At 33.0% G+C, this 25,516-nt stretch overlaps 1 protein-coding gene across 2 annotated transcripts in view; it reads right to left on the reverse strand.

The window, feature by feature from the left end:
• BRINP3 (BMP/retinoic acid inducible neural specific 3) overlaps nt 1-25,516 on the reverse strand; it is a 422,410-nt gene that overhangs the window by 207,141 nt on the left and 189,753 nt on the right. For both annotated transcript variants that reach the window (XM_032643010.1, XM_032643020.1), the window contains exon 3: nt 17,540-17,730. In XM_032643010.1, coding sequence (XP_032498901.1) covers nt 17,540-17,730 — 191 coding nt within the window. The remainder of the gene's footprint in view (nt 1-17,539; nt 17,731-25,516) is intronic.

A 25,516-nucleotide genomic window follows, 5' to 3' on the forward strand; every position in this document is an offset into this window, starting at 1 on the left:
ATATGTATAATTAAGACAGTGTAGTAAAGAAGCATGAATAGACAGACCACTCAAACAGTAAAATTAAAAAAAACAACAGTATATACGAAAATTTAGTACATAATAAGGATGGAATATTAATTCAATTGGGGAAAGGTAGACCATCTAATAAATGACACTTTGACATCAGAATAGTCATTTGCAAAGTAAAGGATATAATTGTATATGAGGAGATATTGCAAAAAACTGGAGACATGAATATTTAATAAGATGAAACTACTCAACTAGAAAAAAAAAGAATGAAAACGCATGAGTGGGAAAAGCATTCCTAACTATCACTAAACATCTGAAAGTAATAAAATAAAAGATAGATGAATTAGACCATATAAAAAGAGATTTTTTTTCCTAGCACAGAATCACCATAAGTAAATTTTGCATTGGGAAGAGATGTTTGCAACTTACGTAAGGGGCACATGGCTAATACCTCTAACATTCCAAAAACTCCTAAAACTCAAGGAAAAAAAAGAACTGTTTCGGGCATAAAAAATAGGAAAATAGTATTTAGATAAGAAGAGACAAAATGGCCCATATAAATTTGAAAAGGCTTTCAATCTGTCATAGTATGAGAAATGCAAATTAAAAATATATTGATATATCACGTAGCTATTATGGAATTTGCCAAAATTCAAAAATTTGACAACTTTGTCAAAGCTGTTGGCAAACTAGAAGGAAACAGGCCCTATGATATACTGCTGCTGGAGTGCAAAATGACGTAACTATGAAGAGAAATTTGGCAATGGTTAGCAAAAATTGACTCTGCAATCCTACTTTTAAGAATCTATCCCAATTCTCAGAAATGCACAACCTGCCGAGACTGAAACAGGAAGAAATAGAAAATATGAACAGACCAATCACAAGCACTGAAGTTGAAACTGTGATTAAAAATCTTCCAACAAACAAAAGCCCAGGACCAGATGGCTTCACAGGAGAATTCTATCAAACATTTAGAGAAGTGCTAACACCTATCCTTCTCAAACTCTTCCAAAATGTAGCCGAGGGTGGAACACTCCCAAACTCATTCTACGAGGCCACCATCACCCTGATACCATAACCAGACAAAGATGTCACAAAGAAAGAAAACTACAGGCCAATATCACTGATGAACATAGATGCAAAAATCCTCAACAAAATAGTAGCAAACAGAATCCAACAGCACATTAAAAGCATCATACACTATGATCAAGTGGGATTTATTCCAGGAATGCAAGGATTCTTCAATATATGCAAGTCAATCAACGTGATACACCATACAAACAAATTGAAGGAAAAAAACCATATGATCATCTCAATAGTTGCAGAGAAAGCTTTTGACAAAATTCAACACCCATTTATGATAAAAACCCTGCAGAAAGTAGGCATAGAGGGAACTTTCCTCAACATAATAAAGGCCATATATTACAAACCCACAGCCAATATCGTCCTCAATGGTGAAAAACTGAAAGCGTTTCCACTAAGATCAGGAACAAGACAAGGTTGCCCACTCTCGCCACTCTTATTCAACATAGTTTTGCAAGTCCTAGCCATGGCAATCAGAGAAGAAAAAGAAATAAAAGGAATCCAAATCGGAAAAGAAGAAGTAAAGCTGTCACCGTTTACAGGTGACATGATACTATACATAGAGAATCCTAAAGATGCTACCAGAAAACTACGAGAGCTAATCAATGAATTTGGTAAAGTAGCAGGATACAAAATTAATGCACAGAAATCGCTGGCATTCCTATACACTAATAATAAAAAGTCTGAAAGTGAAATTAAGAAAACACTCCTATTTACCATTGCAACAAAAAGAATAAAATATCTAGGAATAAACCTACCTAAGGAGACAAAAGACTTATATGCAGAAAATTATAAGACACTGATGAAAGAAATTAAAGATGATACAAATAGATGGTGAGATATATCATGTTCTTGGATTGGAAGAATCAACATTGTGAAAATGATTCTACTACCCAAAGCAATCTACAGATTCAATGCAATCCCTATCAAACTACCACTCGCATTTTTTACAGAACTAGAACAAAAAATTTCACAATTTGTATGGAAACACAAAAGACCCCAAAGAGCCAAAGCAACCTTGAGAATGAAAAATGGGGCTGGAGGTATCAGGCTCCCTGACTTCAGACTATACTACAAAGTTACAGTAATCAAGACAGTATGGTACTGGCACAAAAACTGAAATATCGATCAATGGAACAGAATAGAAAGTGCAGAGATAAACCCACACACATATGGTCACCTTATCTTTGATAAAGGAGGCAAGAATATACAGTGGAGAAAAGACAGCCTCTTCAATAAGTGGTGCTGGGAAAACTGGACAGGTACATGTAAAAGTATGAAATTAGAACACTCCCTAACACCATCCACAAAAATAAACTCAAAATGGATTAAAGACCTAAATGTAAGGCCAGACACTATCAAACTCTTAGAGGGACTTTTTTATAAGAAAGTGTATGATACAAATATATGGATGGATTTCTTTTTATTTGGGGAAAAAAATAAAAACACTGGAAGGATTAACCAAAATCTTTTATCTATATTTACAGAGTGGACGTAACACTTTGGGAAGAAAGACTTCTCTGAATATACTTTGTTAAAGTTTTTTAAACACTGGAAAGATATTTTTAAATATTTTATTTATTGTAAAAATCAATCAAATCAAATAGAAAAAAATCAATCCCTAAGAATTAAAAACAGAAGCCAATGTTACTAAATGCTTATTGTTTAGAGAAGTAATTATTTTAAGTGATTACAAACACAGTACTTTAAATGTAATCCAGTTTTGGAATATATTCTGAGGACAAAAAATGTAAAAGGGATCAGAAAACTTCATTCTGTAGTTTATTTGTAGGTAGGAATATTAGTAGTTGTAGTACAGTTTTATATAGTTTGTATGGTTACATATGGGTGTATGGGCACTCACTGTACAAGTCTCTCTACTTTGAGTGTGTTTGAAAATTTCATTTGGAAAAAAAATCATGGCATAAGTGTTTATGTTTGGCCCACGTTTAAAATATGTTTAGTCATAATAAAATTTTCTTAAGTAATTAGTAAACTCATGACTTTAACATTATGACTAAAATAAAATTCTAAATGATTTAACAGTTTCAGATGATTCCATGAGTAAAATACATCTAAATGCAAGCTCAGCCTCACTGCGTCCATAATGTTTTCTACAGATTCCTGTATTTAGAAGGACACTTACTGTAATCTTTACTTCAATTCAGCAATACACAAATGAAGTTCAAAACACTGGTTCAACTGATTATTGGACATTACTTTTGCCTTCTGGAGAGGTATGAAAGCCATGTAAATACGTGAAGAGAATCACCTTCACTATGTCTCTCTTGCATTGTAGTGATTTTCCCATTACTAGAGGTGTCCAACATTAATTATATGTCATAGAGCAGAAGAGATAATTAGACCACTATAAAGCATTCTTTCGCTGGATTATGAGGTTCTGTATGAAAAAAAAATGTAGAATTAATTGTTATGGTTTAGGTGTAAGTCTAACAACTACTGGTACCAAACAGATTCAGGTTCTAATGCTGGCTTCTACTTAGTAATTGAATGATCTTGAATATATAATTTATGATTCTGCTTCCTCTTACATGAGTATAGTAATTTCTTCTTCAAAGCATGGCTATAAGCATGAAACAGATAATATCTGTAAATGACTTACCACATGACTAGAATTCAGAAGTTGCTAGTACATATTTTTTTATTCATCACAATTCCTTAGAACTGCATAAAGCAACTCATTCCATATCTGGGCATTTCTAGTAATTTTAGCTATTTTGTCTTATTTGTGAGGAACAGAAGACTGTCCTACTTCTTTAATGATCTCCTTCTTTTATAAACTTATTAACTCTAGTCCTAGTTTGCATTCACATACAGAGAGTAAAGATCTCCCAAAATAGTCCATTATATACTGTATCCCCCTAATCCCCCTACATGTCTTCACTCTTCAGGTGAAATATGCTATACCATTAATTCTTCTTAATAGGACCTCTATTGAGTCCGACCTCACCCAAAAAGGGAGAATAGCATATGCTAATTTTAGAAAGCAAATTAAATCTTACACCTACAGGAATTAGAAAAAGAAGAATAAATAAAACCCAAAGTTAGTAGAAGGAAAGAAATAAAAAAAGATCAGAGCAGAAATAGATGAAATAGAGACTAAAAAAACCCAGAAAATATCAATGAAACTAAAAGCTGCTTCTTTGAAAAGGTAAACAAAATTGATAAACCTTTAGCTAGACCCATCAAGAAAAAAAGGGATGGAATTTCCTGGTGGTCCAGTGGTTAGGGCTCTGGATTTTCACTGCAGAAGGCGTGAGTTCAGTCCCTGGTCGGGGAACTAAGATCCTGCAAGCTGCATGGCACGGCCAAAAAAAGAAAAAAAAGAAAGAAAAGAAAAAAAGGGAGAGGGCCCAAATCAATAAAATCAGCAATGAAAAAGAAATTACAACCAACACCACAGGAATACAAAAGATTATGAGACTATTATGAACAACTATAGGCCAATTAAATGGACGACCCACAAGAAATGGAAAAATTCTTAGAAAGGTACAATCTCTCAAGACTGAACCAGGAAGAAATAGAAAATAAGAACAGACCAATTACCAGTACTGAAATTGAATCAGTACTGAACCGGAAGAAATAGAAAATAAGAACAGACCAATTACCAGTACTGAAATTAAAACATCCCAACAAACAAAAGTCCAGGACCAGGTGACTTCACAGGTGAATTCTATCAAACATTTAGAGAAGAGTTAAGACCTATCCTTCTGAAACTACTCCAAAAAACTGCAGAGGAAAGAATACTTCTGAACTCATTCTATGAGACCATTGTCACCCTGATACCAAAACTGGGCAACAATATCACACACACAAAAAAGAAAATTACAGGCCAATATCTCTGATGAACATAGATGCAAAAATCTTCAACAAAATACTAGCAAACTGAATCCAACAATACATTAAAAGGGTCAAAAACCATGATCAAGTGACATTTATCCCAGGGATGAAAGGATTTTTCAATATCCCCATATCAATCAATGTGATATAACACATTAACAAAGTGAAGAATAAAAAATAATATGATCACCTCAATAGATGCAGAAAAAGCTTTTGACAAAATTCAACATCCATTCATGATAAAAACTCTCCAGAAAATGGGCAAAGAGGGAACATACCTCAACATAATAAAGGCCATACATGACAAACCCACAGCAAACATCATATTCAATGGCAAAAAGATGAAAGCACTTCCTCTAATATCAGGAACAAGACAAGGATACCCACTCCTGACCCTTTTATATAACACAGTATTGGAAGTTCTAGCCACAGCAATCAGACAACAAAAAGGCATAAAAGGAATCCAAATTAGAAAGGAAGAAGTAAAACTGTCACTGTTTGCCAATGACAGGACACTATACATAGAAAATCCTAAAGAAGCTACCAGAAAACTGCTAGAGCTCATCAATGAATTCAGGAAAGTTTCAGGATACAGAAATCTGTTGCACTTCTATAAACTAACAATGAACTATCAGAAAGGGTAATTAAGAAAACAATCCCATTTACCATCACATCAAAAAGAACACAATACCTAAGAATAAACCTACCTGAGGAGGTAAAAGACCTTTACTTGGAAAACTATGACACTGGTGAAAGAAACTGAAGATGACACAAACAGATGAAAAGATATACTATGTTCATAGATTGGAAAAATTAATATTGTAAAAATGACCATACTACCCAAGGCCATTTACAGATTCAACGCAATCCCTATTATAATACCAAGGGCATTTTTCACAGAGGTAGAACTAATTTTAAAATTTGTATAGAAACAGAAAAGACCCAGATAGCAAAACAATCTTGAGAAAGATGAACAGAACTAGAGTAATCACACTCCCTAACTTCAGACTACACTACAAAAGTACAGTAATCAAAACATTATGTTACTGGCATAAAAAAAGACACACAGATCAATGGAAGAGTATAGAGAGCCCATAAATAAACCCACTCACTTATGGTCAATTAATCTATGACAAAGGAAGCAAGAATACACAATGGAGAAAAGACAGTGTCTTCCATAAGCGGTACTGGGAAAACTAGACAGCTGCATGTAAAAGAATGAAATTAGAAGACTTTCTTACCCCATATACAAAAATAAACTCAAAATGGATTAAAGACCTAAATGCAACACTGGAAACCATAAAATTCCTAGAGGAAAACATAGGCAGAATACTCTTTGATATAAATTGTAGCAACATTTTTTATGGATCTTTCTCTTAAAGCAAAGGAAATAAAAGCAAAAATAAACAAATGAGGCCTACTTAAATTTAAAAGTTTTTGCACTGCAAAGGAAAGCACTGACAAAACAAAAAGACAAACTACTAAATGGGAGAAAATATTTGCAAATTATATGACAAATAAGGGGCTATTATCCAAAATATATAAACAGTTCATACAACTCAAGATCAAAAAAACAAACAACTGGATTAAAAAATGGACAAAAGGCCTGAATAGACATTTTTCCAAAGAGCACATGCAGATGACCAACAAGCACATGAGAAGATGCTCAACATCACTAGTAATCAGGGAAATGCAAATCAAATCCACCATGAGATATTACCTCACACCTGCAAGAATGGCTATCATCAAAAAGAACACAAATAACAAATATCGATGAGGATATGGAGAAGAGGGAACTCTCATACACTCATGGTGGGAATGTAAACTGGTGCAGCCACTGTGGAAAACAGGCTTCTCAAAAAACTAAAAATAGAATTACTGTATGACCCAGCAAAATTCCACTCCTGGGTATATATCCAAAAAAACCAAAAACACTAGCTGGAAAAGATACATGCACCCCAATGTTCATAGCAGCATTATTTACAATTACAAATATATGGAAGCAACCTAAGTGTCCATCAACAGATGAATGGATAAAGAAGATGTGATATATATATATATACACAATGGAATTCTACTCAGCCATAAAATGAAGGAAATTTTGCCATTTGCAGCCACATGGATAAAGTTGGAGGTTATTATGCTAAGTGAAATAAGTCAGAGAAAGACAAATACTTTATAATATCACCTATATGTGCAATCTAAAACCTACAACAAACTAGTGAGCAATACAAAAAAGAAGCAAACTCACAGATACAGAGAACAAGCTAGTGGTTACCAGAGGGGAGGGGGAAAAGGGAGGAGTGGTATAAGGGTAAGGGATAAAAAGCAAATTCAAACTAATTTAAGAATATTTTACAAATGTTAGATTGTCTCATGATACAACTGGAAAATGACACAAAATAAGAGCTAGGGATTAACTATTTCAGAGTGTTTCTCATTATAAGAATATGAAGGAGAAGACAAACATTAATATATGTTTCAGTAATCAAAGATGAAGGTAGGAAAATGATGGCCCGTGAACATCATCATGAATATTTGAAGTTTTCATTCTCTATCTACTGGAGATTTTTGAAATATTTCTTTTGTTTTTCACAGAGTTCACATTTGCTTGTAAGGTACAGGTAAATGTGTCTTTAGCATTCTATGCTGAGAATAAATATATGTTACAGACAACAGGGAAAATCAAATGGAAAAACTTCGTTGTAAATCTTAATACACTTTTATTATTAATTTTGCTGTTTATTTTTTATTTTTTAATTTGATAAAATTTAATGATATATTGAGGTACAGGAAAGCATGAGTTTTGGAGTCAGGTGTATGTGAGGGCTTATCTTCATAGCCCACAGTCCCACTACCAGTTGGCTGTAGGACTTTGTTAAAGTCACACATAACCTTAGCATTCCCATCTCTAAAACAGAGGCAATATCCCACTCTCAACTGTTAGAGAAGATTAAACAATACAGTTCCTCTTTAGAGTCTGGCACAACACGTTTGCTGTGTACAATAAATGTTGATTTCCTCTCCTTTCCTTTTTTATTAGGGCCTAACAGGAAACGATGAGCTTTTAAATTTTCGTAAGTTAGAATTTCATAGATATTAAATTTCACCACAGAAACCTGATCTTAGTCAAAATTGTTTTCTAGTGGAACTTTTAATCAGGATGTATAGGATTACTAAAGATAGTAGTTGGTTATCCTCCCAATAAGCAGATAAAGAGAAGCCATTCATAAATTGCTTGTGGTTGTTCTCCACAATGGAACATTATTCCATGTATGCAAAAGCTTTCACTGCAGTCAAGCATGTGAGGCAGTTTAAATCTGCAGTTTAAATTATTATAATTGTTCTTTTATGAATGTTTTGTTTTAAACCCTTACTTACAACAGACCAGACAACTAGGTGATGTAAGCTGGCTAGCTTATGCCACATTCCAAGTTTTATAAATCATGGACTGTTAAATATCGAAGATATTTTGACAAGGCCATTCAGTCTAAATGGAAAATAAGGCTATTTCTTTCCTCCAAGAGATCTGTTTTTCAAATTATACACAGCTACCATGCTTTTGTGATGATATTCATGGTCTTTACCTTCTTTGAGACTTTCATAGTCGTCTTAAGAAAGAAGAATGCATTCTCAACTTTAATTGCAAATCTCTCTTAATATAAAAATATTCAGATTTGAAAACTGAGATATATTATTCAACTAAAAATTTGTGTTCAAATGTCATTTTCATTCACATTTTTTAAACCAGCTGTAGCTCAAAAGCATGACATGAGTGCCAAAGGACATCCACCCATTTTGTAAAAACTAAATGTGATTTTGAAGTGATTCAATATTCTGAGTCTGTTAGAAAGTGAAAAGGATTAATGATTGTAGAGATAAAAAGATGTGATTATTTCACACAGAAATCATGCAGCTGTGCCTTTTACAACTAAAACGCTGTGGTAGTTTATGGACATTAAAAGCACATATTGAAGGATGCTTTCATAGAGAATGAGAAACAGAGGACAATAAAACAAAAAAATCATGACTTTAATGTTATCCTATGATTAGTTCATAGGGTAGGAGTAGGTATATTTGATATGTTGTGGACCTCACAATTATGTATTTTTCTGTCCTGGTTTTCAGGTAATTGATGTTGTGTCCATGACAAACAGAAATGAAAGAACTTTCATACAATTATCTCTCCACTTGAATTTTCTCAACTGGCATTCTCATGTATATAGTTATTGGGGATAGAGGTAATACTTTCAAAATGTTAGAACAAAAAGCAATGGATAAGAGAATGAGTAAAATAATCCTAGGGATAAATCAAGAAGATGCCGCAGATTATTCTTTGCAATTTTAATTCTATCATGGATGTAAACATGCATACATGTATTTATAGTCCATTGTAAAGAACAAGTGATGCCCTTTAACCTGGTATTGAAAATAAAAATGTTTAGATCAGTGAATACACACAAACCAGCTATGTCATGATTCAGTACAGGTTTTGAGAGGCATCAGAAAGTTATACTAATTTTTTTGCTTTTGCCCTCTGCCAGGAGGACAGCATGTTCCAAAGAGGGCCTTCCTCATCTTTATTCCCAGAATGAGCCAACAACACTCAGAGCAGAATCGCAGGGGATCCACAGTCAAAACACGTAATATTAGGGAGACACAACCATTATAGTTGTAATGCACTGAGATTCAAGGTTATTTCTTTTTTAAGAATGAAGCTAACAATGAAGCTAACTCTTGGATGTCAGCTGTATTTTATTTTATTTTATCATTGTTACTGCCCTTGGACTAGTATCCTGACCTGTAATGTGTACCCTTCTACCCAGGGAAAAAAAGGTACATTTATGGCAAATATCTTTCTGGTCATTCAACTTCCTTATACCTGAAAATCTTATCGTGAATGTCTATTTTGCTTTTGTGTGAGTTTTACTTATCAAAAACTGCTATTTGAGTAGAAATTCTTTGCACAGGAATAACCAGTGCAAATATAGCTTAAATGTAATTGTTTGTAGTTTTACTTTTGATGTATCACTTTAGTTCAAAAATGTTATCCTATTGTTAGTAATAACAGATCATATTATTCATTGTGGTTTTTATTCCTTAAAAAATTCCCTAAGTTTTACTATATTTTAAGTATCACTGTCCTTTTGAAATTTTATTTCACTTTTCACAGTGTTTTACTTTACTCTTACTACTAATGATCATCCTTCCCTAGCTTAATGTGTTAAAAGGTATACATCCTGACATGTATCTTTCCACTAACATAGTGTTGTAGAAGAAAACAGTGTTTTAGAAACATATAGAAGAGAAAAAATTCTAGAAAAATAGGCTTCTAACAAGGAGCAGAGGCAAATATATAAAGACAGTAAAAAACAGACATGTTGGCTTAACACCAATTGGCATCTGCAAGATATTTTTGGAAGGAAATAGCTAGCCTTCTACAGCTTTGACAAAGAAACATAGTATGTTTTGCAAAATATTCCAAAAGAAAACAACTGATCTTATGATTATTAATAGTTATCCCCCCTGAAAAGTCTGAAAAATTTCTAAATAAAATTGCCCAGATACAATAGTCTCTATAGAACGATGACATGAAAGAAGAGTAACTGGAAATATATAGTTTCAAGGATAGAGGGAACAGAATACATCCTGAATGAAATACAATTAAGGTACTTCTATTTTGGAGTTGCTTATAAACAATGCTATAATGAACATTTTGTTATGTAAAATTACAGACTTGCTATTATTTTGGTAGAATTAATTCTCAGAAGCGAGATTTCTGGAACAGTTAAGTACTCTCTAAATTTATATAGACACTCTAAATAGTGCTGTTCAAACTTAATGTGCATGTAAATCACCTGGAGATCTTGTTAACATGTTTCTGATTCATTAATCAGGAATGGAATCTGAGATTCTGCATTTCTAACAAGCTCCAAGGTGATGTTGATGCTGTTGGATCATGGACCACACTCAAGTAACGAGGCTCTAAACCACAGTAAAATTTATTACCAATTTAAATGTCTGTCTTTATCAGTGACCTGTGTGTTCCTTTAAGGAAGGTGGTGAATCTTTGCACTTTTATAGGTAACTCAGTACGTATGTGTCAAATTAACGGACAGGTGATTTATCTGTCCTATTAAAGTGCTACAAAGAACAAGAAAGTATATAATCATATTTACAAAATTCTAAAATTTAGCATTTATCTTTTGACTTAGTTGCCAAGAATGCTATTATTAAGATCAACTGACATAGCAATTTTAATTTCATCTTCTTTGTTATCTTTATTATTATTTTTATAAATGGGCTCAAATCACTTTAGTAGACAGCTGCCTTATAAACCATCAAAAGTGAATTAACAATATTATTTTAATTTCAAAGTTTTCATTTTATTTACCAGATAAACATGAGAGATAGGGATAGAGATGAGAGAGCGAAAGAGAGAAAGGAGAGACAGAGACAGAGAGATGAACTGATATAATTAATCTTAAGTAGTATGAGTAAATATTCGGTTTAATACCAGTATGGCAGTACCATTATTTTAATAATTCCCTGGGATATAAAGCTTCAGAAAATTGTTCTTTTCTTCCTTTCAGTTCTTTTTCTTCAACAGAATATGTATTCTAATGGAATGCATACATTCCATGTATCTTCAATTATTTATATTTAATTAAGAAATAAATTATATATACATATCTTGGCAGATTAACTTCTTTAAATTACATTACAGATAAACTAAAATAAAAGGATTTGTACCTCCTAAGAAGAGACAAAGTGAAAATGAGAAGGATAGCTGTTAATCTATTTTGAAAGAAGATGGTACATGACATAGAATTAAAAACTAACTGTGAATACTTTATACAGAATGTAATTCACATAGTAAAAAGTGAGAATTGAGTATTTCTGAAATTAAACAAGGATATTTGGAATCTTATACTTACAGGGATGCTAGAATATAGGGAAAAAAATAATTAATATTCTATCATACCCCAGCTTACCTCTGTTTTTTTTCTTTGAGAAATATATACACAAAAAATATGTATCATAAAACTAAATAAACTACCTTGCAGGCATAGTTAGTTATATACTATGCAGTTATATACTATGTAGTCACTGAGGTAATACTTGTTATTTTAAATAATTGCCCTAGTAAGTTAATTTTACTCTGGACCACAATCAGGCATTTTTTTCACTCTAACAATGAAGAAAATATTTTCTATATTTAACAAAATTAAACACCTGGCAAAATAGTTAAGTTGAGCAATATGGTAACTGCAGATACATGTTCAGAAGAAGCACTTTCAGAAAAGAATTTCAAAAACAAACTTGCATGTGAAAAAAACAATTGTAACTCTTTCTGCTAAAAATTTAATTATGGCCTTTAAAACTATGCATTCAAAACCAGTGGTAAAAATGGAAATGCTTTTATGTTGCTGAGAATAAAAAATATTCTTTAAAGTTGTAAATGAACAAATCTTAATACATTATCCAGTTGCTCCTAGAATTTTGGTCCAATAAAAAAAAAAATCTCTATCAGGAAAAGAGTACTTTGGAGGGAAGCTATTTTGCCTCCAAAGTCCTCACTGTGTCCACATTCCTGACTCCACCCACAGAGGTGTAGTGAGCTGACAGACAGGCTGGGTGTAGGGAAGGGACTGGCATGAGAAACCCAGCCTCTTGCTCTTCTTCCTCTTTAGGATGTGCTGTCCGGAGAGCAGAGCACCTGTTTCCATCAGCTTCTCACTGCCTTAAGCTTTAGAGAGCCAAGTCTCACCCAGGAGGTGTTCACATTCTCATGCGACTGTGAGTGGCTGAGGGCTTGGCCTATGGACTAATTAGACAAGTCTGTGTAATTCTGGAGGTGAAGATGAGGTCACACTTAAAGTTACTATAAATATTTTGTTATAACATTTTTATAAATTTTAAAATGAATTTTTGGTTTTCATCTTCCTTAGTCCTTTGTCCTTTACTATGGATCTAAAATCCTGATCTGGTACTTTTAGCAAACATCCTCCGTCTGCTCAATAAGCCCAACTATTTTAAGGTCTTTTTGTTTTCATTCACTTATTATTTTTTTGTATTTCTGTATTCACTGAAATAAAAGATACACTTTTATTTCAGTGTTTGTCATATATTGTATTATAATGAAATATATTACAAAAACAGTCATGAAATATATTCCATAGCTAGAAATCAATATATCCCAGGAGTGCAATCTATTTCAAGATTGATTCTTTAAATTGAGTAGCTTATTTTAGATTTTAAACAGTGACAGAGTTTAGATATCATTATCCCAAATAGAAGCAAGCTAAATTACTATATTGATAAATAGTCGGGAAGCTATAAGATGAAACAAATAGGGAAAATGATATATATTGAAGAAGGTTTTTTATAAATTATTTTTCCCTATAGGAAGATAATTCAATCACTGGCTTTATCTATCATAAAATATCCCATTAAAGGCTTCAAATATGCTATCCCAAGTTTTACGTCTAAGTCAATAATATGATGTACTAAATAAATAACTCTTGGGAAAAAAAGACATTTTTCATTAATTTCCTTTTCACTGCTTTAATGCTGGTAGAGAGTACTTTGCACTCAACTTGTTTTGAAAAATGTTTAAATTTAGTTGAAGATCTAGTTACTTAGGAGGCATCTACTTATAAAATAATTGGCTTTTTCAGATGCAAAGTAGTATGTACAGACTGGATAAACAGCAAGGTCCTACTGCATAGCACAGGGAACTATATTCAATATTCTGTGATAAACCGTAATGGAAAAGAGTATAAAAATGTATATGTATAACTGAATCACTTTACTGTAAAGCAGAAATTAACACAACATTGTAAATCAACTATATTTCAATTAAGAATAAAAAATAAGAAAATAATTTTTTTAAAACTGGCTTTTTGTTAAAAATATTTGCTTTTATACATGACATCCTCAGTGTGTTAATATTAGAGTTGTTCCTCAATCTGGGTCAATTAAGGAGAGAGAAAGAGAATTTGCTCAAGTTAAATACCACCAATCTCAATTTTTTAAGAAATAGAGTAATACAATTTCATGTTCAGTCAGGTAAAACATATGAAATTAAAATACACTTACAGCAACAAAAAGGACTTAGTGTAATTACAACAGCAATAATTTAAAAATTGCCTGAAATCAACCTAGTATATATTTTAATTGCAAACAGTTTATATCCTTAAGCTACTTAACTAATTTCATGCATTTTAGCTAAATTATTAACATCACCCAACAGAGAGATTCCTGAAGGAAAATATAAGTAACATTTAAAGACAAAAAGAGAATTCCAATAGAAAATACCAGGAACACTAAATCCAAAGAATGGTCAGAGATTAGAAGGCAAGTGAGAGTGGCAATTCTATTCTTTCCCCCTCGCCACCATTGAAGAAATTGCTTGAACTAGACTTTTAAATAATTGAAGTAAAGCAATTTTGAGAAAGCGTATTGTCATTATTAATCAACCCAAAGAAGTGATTTACCACAAAGGTTTTTATAACCCCCCTTTATAAAAACAAACAAAAAACATGCAAAACAAAAACTATTTTAAGACAACAGTGGGGCATTCATAATGCGAAAACAATGAAATAAATCAAAATGTCACCGTAATTTTGCTACTAAGGAACAAAAATGTCCTTGAGAATCAACTGTACTTTTGATATCTTCTGCCTTCCCCCTTGTCCCTTCCTTCCTTTCTTGTTTGAAGAATACATTTCATGTTCTGAAATTCTTCTGGGAACTCTGTATTGTTGATACAATGGTAACGAAACCTAGGATGTGTTTCAAGACCACTGAACTTTTTAAAAGGAGATGTTATAGAAATAATTTAATTTTCACTTTTACTTCAGATTTTATTACATTAATAATCATTGTCAATACTAAGCCAAATAGACACAGCTTTCAAAGAAGCAGTTTTCACAATTATGGGAATATTTTGTCATTGTTTTGCTATCCATACTGCTGTAGTAACAATAGCAATAACATTAATTCATGGCATGTTTATGCCAAGGACATTTTCCTACACTTACACTAATCTTCCCATGGCCTTGTCACACAGGTGTTAACTCTCCCCGTTTCAACTAAAAAAAAAACCCTAAAAAATCAGTGAAGTTACTTAACAGTTTTTAAAGTCTCACAATTGGTTAAAAAAAAAAAAAAAAAAAAAAGGAGCCAGGATTCAACACCAGGCTTGTCTGATCTCTTTATCTCATTATTTTAGTATTATTCATTTATGGAGGAAAGCAATGGTGAGAGAGTGCATATTCACAGCTAAGCTTTCCTGTCCTCCTGAACCCCCTACATCTTCTGCCTTTAATTCCTTAGGGTTACATGGCAGACTTGTTTCTTTGGCTTATCCAGGGATCTCTCCTTCTCCACCCTCTCCATGCCTGGCTCTCCTGCTCTCACTTTCATCCTGATTCTCTCCAATTCTGAATCTATTTGTTTAACTGACCTTTTTTGGATCCATGGATTTTCTTTCTCATTCAGTCTTCTTCCTGAATTAGATCTCAATTATCCTCTGTCCATTTCAGAGTTTTGATGTTATCTAGTGGACTGGGCAGCCTCAGCCTCCTAGCAAAGTGTAGTTTCACTTATTTTCATTTAACAAGTATGTAATGAGAAACTAATTGTGTGCCAAGCACTACTATAATGTCGATTGAAAAAAATTCACAACCTAAAAGTTGAGAATTAAGTTTTATTTGGTGGACAAAATGGAAGACTTCAGCCCGGAACACAGCATCTCAGAGAGCTCTGAGGGATGGCTCCAAAGAAGTAAGGGATGAGCCAGGATATATAGGAGTTTTGCAATAAAAGCGGGTAGTGGAACATCAAAAGATTGCTGTTAATTAAAGAAAACCGGACATCTCAAATTAATGAATTTAGTGCTTTTCTATTTATGGGAAGATGCCAGAGTCTGGGCTCACTGAAATCATTCCCCTGATATGCACCTTAACTATCTAGGGCCACTATCCTGCTTTTCTCCATCCTGAGTCCCCTCAGGGTGCACAGTCGGAGGCAGCTGCAGTGGCTGTTGGCCTGATGGCCGCAACATGCTTTGTTTACTGATATGGCAGGGGACATTTTCCATCCACAATAACTACGTGAGTAAATTGGTAACAAATATAGGCAAGATTCCTGTTTTTAAGAAAATAAAAAATTTTCACATAATAATAAATACTATGAAGAATGCAGAGTGAGATCATGAAGTAGTAGAGAATATTGGTTGTCTATGGGCACTGTTGCTGGTAGGATGATTAGAAAAGGTCTCTCTGAGAAAGTAACATTTGAGCAGAAAAATATGACGTTTCCTTGTGGCTGAAACATAGAGCATGATCAGGAGAGAGAACAGATGAGGTTTGAGATGAAAGCCAATGGCAGAGCATTCATGTGGTGCCTTAAGAAACCACAGAAAGACATCTGGATTTCATTTCAACTGGCTAACTGTAGGTTTTAATTAAAAAAGAAAATGATTTGACCCAACTCAAGTTTAAAAGATCTGTGTGAAGGACGGACCTTAGGAATATTCTAAGAGAAACATGGTGGTGACTTGGTGTAGGGACACTGCAGTGGAAGTCAGGAAAGAGCTGGATACGGGATATATTCTAGAGGAATAAACTGACGTGACTTGGTGACAGACTGGATTGGCAGGTAAACGGAAAAAAAGACACATCCTCTAAGACTGGGAAAATGAAGAGCATTTTCACACTACCTCACCATTGGTGTGAACTAGCCTGCCCGGCTTCAGTAAACTTAACTGAGAAACTGACAAGGGATCAGGGAATCACTGTTTTCATGGTGATTCCTATCCAATTATGTCCACTGCTCCTAATATAGGAAAGAGTAAGATCTATTTAAAATGGAATGTTTGGACATTATTTAAAGTCCTACACAAAATTAAATATACAGAATTCTGGGGTATTTATAAGTTTTAGAAAAATGTCATTTTCTTCCTATTACACACTATCTCCCCCCAAATCATTTAAGTGTATTCAAAATACTGAATTATACATCACCATGATAAAACACACACTTAATGGTATTACATCACATTGAGGAGGGTGACATTATTAATCTCTACTTTCATATCGTGCATCTTCATTGATATTTATTACTCCCTTCACATCATATATCAACTACAATCAGAAATGTTAAAATAGCTCTAAAAAATGTAATTTTAGAATTTCAACATTTACTTTGGGACCTTTCCTGCTCTCTGTAACCTGAAGTCCCAGCTGTGACTTGATTGCTTATTATTCAATTTTTAAACAAAATCTGGCTCATCACCTTGCATTATAGAGTGTAATAACTATGCCTATATTTAACAGAGGCTATTAGTTTGTAAATTGCTTTCAGGCAGAAACTAAGTGAAAATCCTCTGCCTCATCATTGTGATCACCATACAAGATATTTAGTAATAACTCAATAAATGTTTTGATTAAAAGTTAATGAATGAAATTTAGGATTATTCAAACTGCAGTGATTTGGATGAATCGACACTTTTCCTTGACTTATACAGTTTTATGCACAAGCACACACGGGCACAAATATTTTCAAAGAGTCGTACCTCCCAGAGTAGCAGATAGCAAGAAATGTGTCCCATATTTCTTGATAAGGTTTTCTGTGATTTGCTGAAGGGTAGGTCGACGTCCCAAAAGTCTTATGTTGCGGAAGAATTCAGGGGCAAGAGGCAGAGGGGAGCCAAGGAAATTTCTTCTCTCAACTGCAAGGTTATTTACTTTCCAGCGGCCAAACTCCCTGAAAAGCAAATTTATTTTTATTCGTAAATACATAATCTATCTGAATGTTTTCATTTGAAAAGTTCACTTGATAGTTTCGTTGGGGTCACTACATTACAATGATTCTTGTTTGTAATAATACTTCATGTGCTATGAGTAAGTAGGAGAAGCAATATTTAGAATTTATGTAGCTGGAGTGAATATCCTGAAACCAAGTCATGGAGAGGAAAAATAAACCACTTAAAGCAACAGACTCCACTGACTTTTTTTCCAAAGGAAAAATGTACTCATAAAAACGATTTCAGGGCTTCCCTGGTGGCGCAGTGGTTGAGAGTCCGCCTGCCGATGCAGGGCACACGGGTTCGTGCCCCGGTCCGGGAAGATCCCACATACCGCGGAGCGGCTGGGCCCGTGAGCCATGGCCGCTGAGCCTGCGCGTCCGGAGCCTGTGCTCCGCAACGGGAGAGGCCACAACGCTGAGAGGCCCACGTACCACAAACAAACAAACAAAAGATTTCATTATGTATAGAATATTAATGTAGAATTATTTTTTAAAAGGGACACTAAAGTAATATTTTACCATTTTCCAATGGAAATTGAAAAAAGAATAAATTTATTTTCAGCATTAATGATTATTTTCTATTCACTTTAGAGTGGGAACTTGTCAAACCTCAGGAATACTAAGGCACTGTAGAAGAATTTTTAAAAATATGATCCAAAGAAAAACTGTTTTTTTATAATAATTATTGTTTACAACATAATTTGAAGCCCCAATTCAACTTAATTAGTAATTACTCAAGATGCAAAATAACTTTTAAGGTGGATATGGTCAAATTAGAGAAGTAGCAAATATGATTATAAAAAATTTATGTATAAAAAATGTATACACATATTAAGTTAAAGTCAACCTAATAATAATTTAGAAAATAACTACGGTGAACTGGATTGCCTGATATCAACCATACAGATTTTTTTTCTGAGCAGTGGTCTGATAAAATCTCAAATACCTTCCACAGAGAAGATTTCCCTCTACTAGATTTAAACACTCCTACATGTGTAATTTAACTGTTACTACTTAGCAAATAAAATGTTGATTAAATATTGTATAAATAATTGCCATACTTATTTATATTTTTGCCTCCAAAAAATTCCTGGAATGCACCACAAAAAGGTGCATGATAGATACATCTGTGAACCAGACTCTGCATGGAGTTCACATTCTAGAGAAAGTTTTAAAAATAAATAAAATAAAGATGTTAAGTTAAATTTTACAAACATCCAGATTGTGACAAGGGCTGAGAGCTACCACAAACAGACTGCTGTGATGGGCCGTAGGGCTGTGGACAGGATGGCCCTATTTTATTTTAAGTGACCTGAGAGGGCAACTCTGAAGAGGTGGTATTTGATATTAGTCTCTAAAGGTAAAATAAAAGAGGCTAGATGTGGGGAAGCACCAAATAGATTTACACAGAATAAGGAAAAACAGTAAATACTTCCAGGACCAAGAACCATGCCCCTGATAGAGTCGCTTGCCATGAATAACTTGTTCCTGTGACACACATCTGGCAGCCACACAATCCATCCAGTCTTTTGGAAGTTAATTATAAGATAAGATTCACTAAAGAATCTAGGTACGGTCTTGGCCTGAAAATAAGTCAACTTAGTGTTTCCTTCATTGAGAAACTCTCGCTATTACCTCTGCAAATCAGCTGACCCAAACAGTTTTGAATAGTATCATTCTACCAATGGTTCTCAAATGTCAGCACCTATCAGAATCACCTGGAAACTCCACCCCAGAGTTTCTGATACATGAGGCCTCGGATGGGGTCAAGAGTTTGCATTTTCAACAAGCAATGCCAGTACTGCTATCTGGGGAACAAACTTTGAAGAAAACTACTGATTAGGTAATTTGGTGTGTTGTTTTTAAAATTTACTCAAAGTGCTCTCTTTTCAGTAAATCTTGGGCTTTTAGAGATACTATACTGGATTTATTACTTCATATTTCCTCAGAAGAGAGTAAGAATGTCATTGTTATTGTTCCAAACTTAATTGGTATCAGTAATTTTTTGTCTTTTCATCTTGTAAGAAATTTACTTGAATGTATTTGTGCATGTGTGTGTTCGATATATATGTAGAATATACATATGTAAATACATATTCAAAACTGTGAAGGAGAGCATTTAAAATAAAATAAGTTTTAGTATTTTGTGAATATAAGATATATAGTAATACAATGCTTCTAAGAAGTTGTTTATTAAACCATGATCTAAATAATAGCTGCTCATTAATTTCCACTTTTCCCTCAAGCATTTACTTTTTTATTTGCTGAAAAAACTTTATAATTTTATCAAGGGATAGTAACATAGCTTGAACCTAAAGTTGTGGTATATCTTTTTCAATGGTTTAAATTACCAAATTTATAAACTCATATGTATATTTTCATAACTTAAAATGTGAATTGATAAGTGAAGTAATTGGACTTAAGTAACCAAGAAGATTATCAATGGTGGTATTTTACAACCCATACAAACTCTCTCTAAACTGCTGAGTATTTCTTGCTAGATGGCTGTGGGTAACTACATAGTGGGAGAGTGCCATTCTAGCCTCCCTTATTTTTTTTAACAATTTGTAAATATATAATACCAACCTGCAATCAGTACCAACCCATGATCTATTCTGACTTGAAATATTTGCAACTTTAGTTTGTTCCTCTTAAATTTGACAAAGAATGGATGTAATATGAAAGAGCTAGAACAAATTTACATCATTTTCTGAAATCAGCTTATAACATTAATTTAACAAGAAAATTTATTAATGGTTTGCTACTTATTGTCATAACTACCAGATATCTTGGTAGTAATATAGATGAATAGAAGAAAACCTCTGACCTCAAGGGTTCCAAAATTATACTAAGTGAAGTATAATATGAATGAATAAATTGCAATTCAATGGCTTTACAATATTTTTATGTGCAAAAATACAAGTAGGCCAGTAGCTTATTGAGCACAACCCCTCTGCCCAATTCCTTGATATAAATGTTGCTAATCTAACTCACTTCGAATATGTTTTCTCTTCCCTTATATTCACACACTTCAGAAGGCTATAAAGAGCCTAAGACTATGGACAACCTTCCAGGGAGCTTTCTTCATCTATCAGGTGCTTTTTATTACTACAGTATGTTAACCTCAATTAAGTTTATGGTCTCAATTCACCTTTTGACATTTCATTGGGACAAAACACTTTGCCACCCCATCTGGTTAATTTACCCTCTCTGTCATGCAACACCAAAAGTGAAGGACAGACTCTTCGGAAGTATCACCAAACTAAGACTATAACTAAATCAACCAATCAACTAATTAACTGAATGAATGAATGAATGGATTTTAAAAAACAGGATTGTTAGTAACCATAGCAAATTGTTTTCTTAATTTCAGAGCTTCATCTAAAATTCTTCTCTTAGTTTTTTTTAATATTTTCATATAAAGAATGAAGTAAAATATTTTACTTTCTATTGTGTATATCCCAAAAGTATAATTTGAGTAGAAAAAAAATGTTGGTTTGAGAACGGAGATCTCTCATTTCCACTCACATTTGGTTTATATTGTAATGATATATGATCACAGTTATAATCTCCATATATTTTGGTGAAAGCCTAGTTAGTACAGAAATCATCCTGAGAAGTGATGATAAGAGCACTTTAAGTAAAGGAAATCATCTCTGGACAGTTAAGTACCACACTATGAGCTGTGGACATAGATATGAATACAAATATTGTGTCTCTTACCTGGGCACAGGTATGATTGCATTTACCCATGTGGCCACGCAGCTTCCTTTGACCAATAAAGTGTGAGCATGTAGGTTAGCCTGGACCCTCAGCCTGGGGCTTTGATCAGCAAATATGATTCGAGTTCCCATCCTTCAACCACTACCCCTGCAGCTTCTCAGGATGAACAAGAGCATGAACTAAAAAGAGATCTTGTCATGTAAATCTACCAAGATTACAGAGTTAGTAGTTGGTTTCCTTGCTTCCTAGCAAAGTCATCTAGTATACCATGGCTGATGTAGAGTATTTTGACTGTGGGGTAACTTGAGAAGGCAAAAAGGAACTAATGGTTGTACATAAATTAGAAACATGGGCACAGTTTTTTTTTTTCCTTTCTTAAGAATAGATCCACTTCAGTTGGAACTAGACCACACACTCATTAAATTTTGGAAAAAAAAAAGAAATGGAGTGCTGAATTGAAAACATGCTGTCTGGTATGATTATCATAATGAGAGCATTTTACCCAAAGGCATCTATGGAGTCTATCCAGATGCATTATGTTTATATTAAATAAGAACATTGTTGTATCTAACTAAATGCTGCCTTCTACCTGAAGCCTTCACAGAATGTAAATATCTTCTCATCATAACCTCTGGAAGTCTTTAAATGAAATCAGCACAATCATCATTGTTTAATTTAACTCAGCCCCTTTAGAATCACCACGATTTTGTGGAACACACAAATAGACTGTAAACAGTTCAGCTGGAACATTACTTTGAAAATGTTTTTTTTGGCTCTAAGGAGCCTCCATTAGTTGATTAGAGTTATATGTTTGCTGCTAAAAATTCTGACTTGCAAGCATCATTTTTTATGCGTGTCCACGTAATGTTTACTTTTCTACAACAATATATATTATAATTTTATCCCCACGCATCTCATAAAAAGGTTGGAAAACCAGAATGACATCAACAGATTCCATTTAAATAACAGTTACATCATTGCCACTGACCTTCCTTATTTGTATTTAAATTCTGTGTGAATGCATAAATGTACTCAGTATATTTGAAATATATTAACTACCATGATTTCTTTAAAATTACACATGTATACTTGGTTCCTGAAAAATACAGAATCTGCCACTGTTGATATTATATATTTTGGACTCACTACCAAAGGAAAGGCAACATAAAAATATTGATAAAATCAGACGACGCATTTGCTGAAAAGACTTATCTTTAACTGCTAACTTAACACTAAATGAAGTTGTTTGTGTAAAGCCCTAAAAGTTTTTATTACATTACTTTTCACAATACTACACTTGTTGGCTTGCAATTTTAATTCTGTCAATATTCATTAACACTTGCAGACACAACAGAATATTAAAACAAAATATACTACCCAAGTACTAATCTGTGAACAAATCCAGCCTAAGAATTATAAATTGAATTGCCAATCTTTAGTAGTAATAACTTTCTAATTACATCTGTAAAGTCATACTGTTCTTAAGAAATGCCATTAATAATCAATACTATCCCCCCATAATTCTATTATGTGTAACTGTTATATATAAAATTGGCTCTTTTAACGTTCTTTCTGTAGCACTTCCAGGTCTCACAAATGATGCTGTTTCCCATTTGGCCAGAACAAGGGAAATGTTCCTAATGACCTGAATAGCTGTAGCTCTGAAGGCAGTTTTTTAAAAGCAGCTAAATGCTGAGCAGTTGGCAGGGCAGAGAATCCACTCTCTTTCACCCTCCTGCCCCTTAATACACTAATATGTTTTTTTAATTTAACAGTAGCAGGGCTCTTAAAACTTGGGAGGTATTTTGGTGTGAAGCTAGGAATTTAGAAGAATGAATCTACTTTAAAAAAATGGAAGAAAGGCACAATCACAAACATGACATTTGTGAAATGTTTACATGCAGGATTTTGAGAAGCATCGTTAATGACTATTGTGTTTTGAATGAGCCGCCAAATTCAGAGGAGAATGGAGAAGACAAATTAGCATTATTGCAACAAAACATTGCCCAACCCAGTAAAGCAACAAGAATTCATTGTAGCTGTAGCCTCTTGACTATATTATTGAATATATAAGATTGGAGTGGGGTTACTGAGAATTTTTAATGAATGGTCTGGTTTATGGCTACTAATGTATATTTTTAATTCTTAAAATATGTTAAATTTTTAGGACTATGAAATAACTGAAAGTGATTTAATTTTATCTTACATAGGTTTAAATAATTTTCTGTAGTTTAATAAATAGGGGTTTAAATGAAATTTTAAGGGAAATTTTATTTATATATATATAAATAAAATAGAGATTTATTATCCATTTTTAAATTAAATCGCTCCTTTGAAGAGGTGTTAGCAAAAGTTTGATGTAAAAAATATACATACATGCTGTCAATGAATTACTTTCTAAATTGAGGAGAGAGGGAATTATTTAACAAGCAAAAGCTTTTCTTTCTAAATTTTGGAAGTATAGTTTTAACATCTATTACAACTCATCACAATTATTCCTCAATCACATTCATATAATTATACAGATTTGGTAATTATTGATCAGTGTAGATAAGCTAAGAGACAAATACAACTGAGCTAAAATAAAATGTCTACTCTGATTCCCTGTGAAAAAAAGCAATGAACAAATACTAATGTCTCTTTTTTGAAATTTATAATTAAAAAATTAATTATTTATTTGGGTTACTAAGTTGAAAAATTTACACTTCTTACATAAATTTAAATATTTTAGGGAGCTAGATAATGTTAGTTTTCCAAAGGAGACTGGATTTAAGAGTCAGATAGCTAAAGTTTCAAATCTCATCCTCCATCCAATTGTGAACTCCATCCAATTCAGTTCACAAAATTCAAAGCTGATGACATTTTGGCAAGTTCTTAACCTCACTGATGTAAAGTCATTCCATTTATAAGTGTACGTCCAATAATACTGACTCTGTAGAGTTTTAAAAGAAGTTAAATTTGTAGCAATTAAGTAAAATAGTGCAAGGAGCACAGTTTACTTCTGTGTGTGGTGTGTGTACCACATTTTGGTGTGTGTACACTTGTGAAGTCACAGATTTTTGTCCCAGGATGTCAATGTGAATAAAGATAGCTAGCTAGCTAGCTAGATAGATAGATAGATAGATCAAGGTAATAAGCTTTAGTGAAATTAATGAGTAAAATTAACAAAAGAATTTTTAAATAGAGCCACACTCAAAGAATCTGCAAACTGTTTTTCTTGGTCCAGGCACAGATTAATAAATTAAATGCTCATCAGTAAGAATAAATGCCAAAAGAATAGTTACCTGCTAATGAAAAATTAATCTGCATTTGATAATTTCTTTAAACATTTAAGCAATAATTTCATTGAGATTTCTTTATAATGGTACAACCTCTACCTTAAACATTGGGACAAATATTTATAAATCATGAATTATGACAATGTGGCTTACCAATTAAATAGCTGAGGTTTCAATAAATCAAAACTTCATATACTTCTTAATTTCAAATAACCTTCAAGTTGCCTCCAAAAAGGCAAGATCAAGGACTTTTTTTTAGAGTAACTAAATGTTTAGAGACAGTGAATACAAATTGTTAATCTTTTAATGAAAATTTTCCATAATAAAAATTATATTTAAGTAATAGTAACTCAATTTAATAGAATATTTTTCCTGTAATAAGTTTAAAATATCTTAAAGAAAACTTTTTAAATGTTATGATTTTTAAGGAAAATAAAAATGTGTTGTAGTAGGTCACAGGTTTTAAGATACATATAATTTATTTCAACTTTATGTCTTTCAAATCCACATGTCGTAGGGAGGCTGGATATGGTGTTTTATGACAAAATAAATTTTCAGAAAAATGTATAATTTTAATTTTACAAGGTATAAATTACTCATTCCCTAAATTATAACCTTCAGTTTGAGTCAGGCTTGAGTTGTCAAAATACCACTTTACACACAAAAGCTTTTGAAACGTAAACTGGTAATGTTACTTTTCTCTGGATATTATTGTCAGAATCTATGGATTACAAATTGAAACA

The sequence above is a fragment of the Phocoena sinus genome, chromosome 1, assembly GCF_008692025.1.
Source record: "Phocoena sinus isolate mPhoSin1 chromosome 1, mPhoSin1.pri, whole genome shotgun sequence".
NCBI lineage: Eukaryota > Metazoa > Chordata > Mammalia > Artiodactyla > Phocoenidae > Phocoena > Phocoena sinus.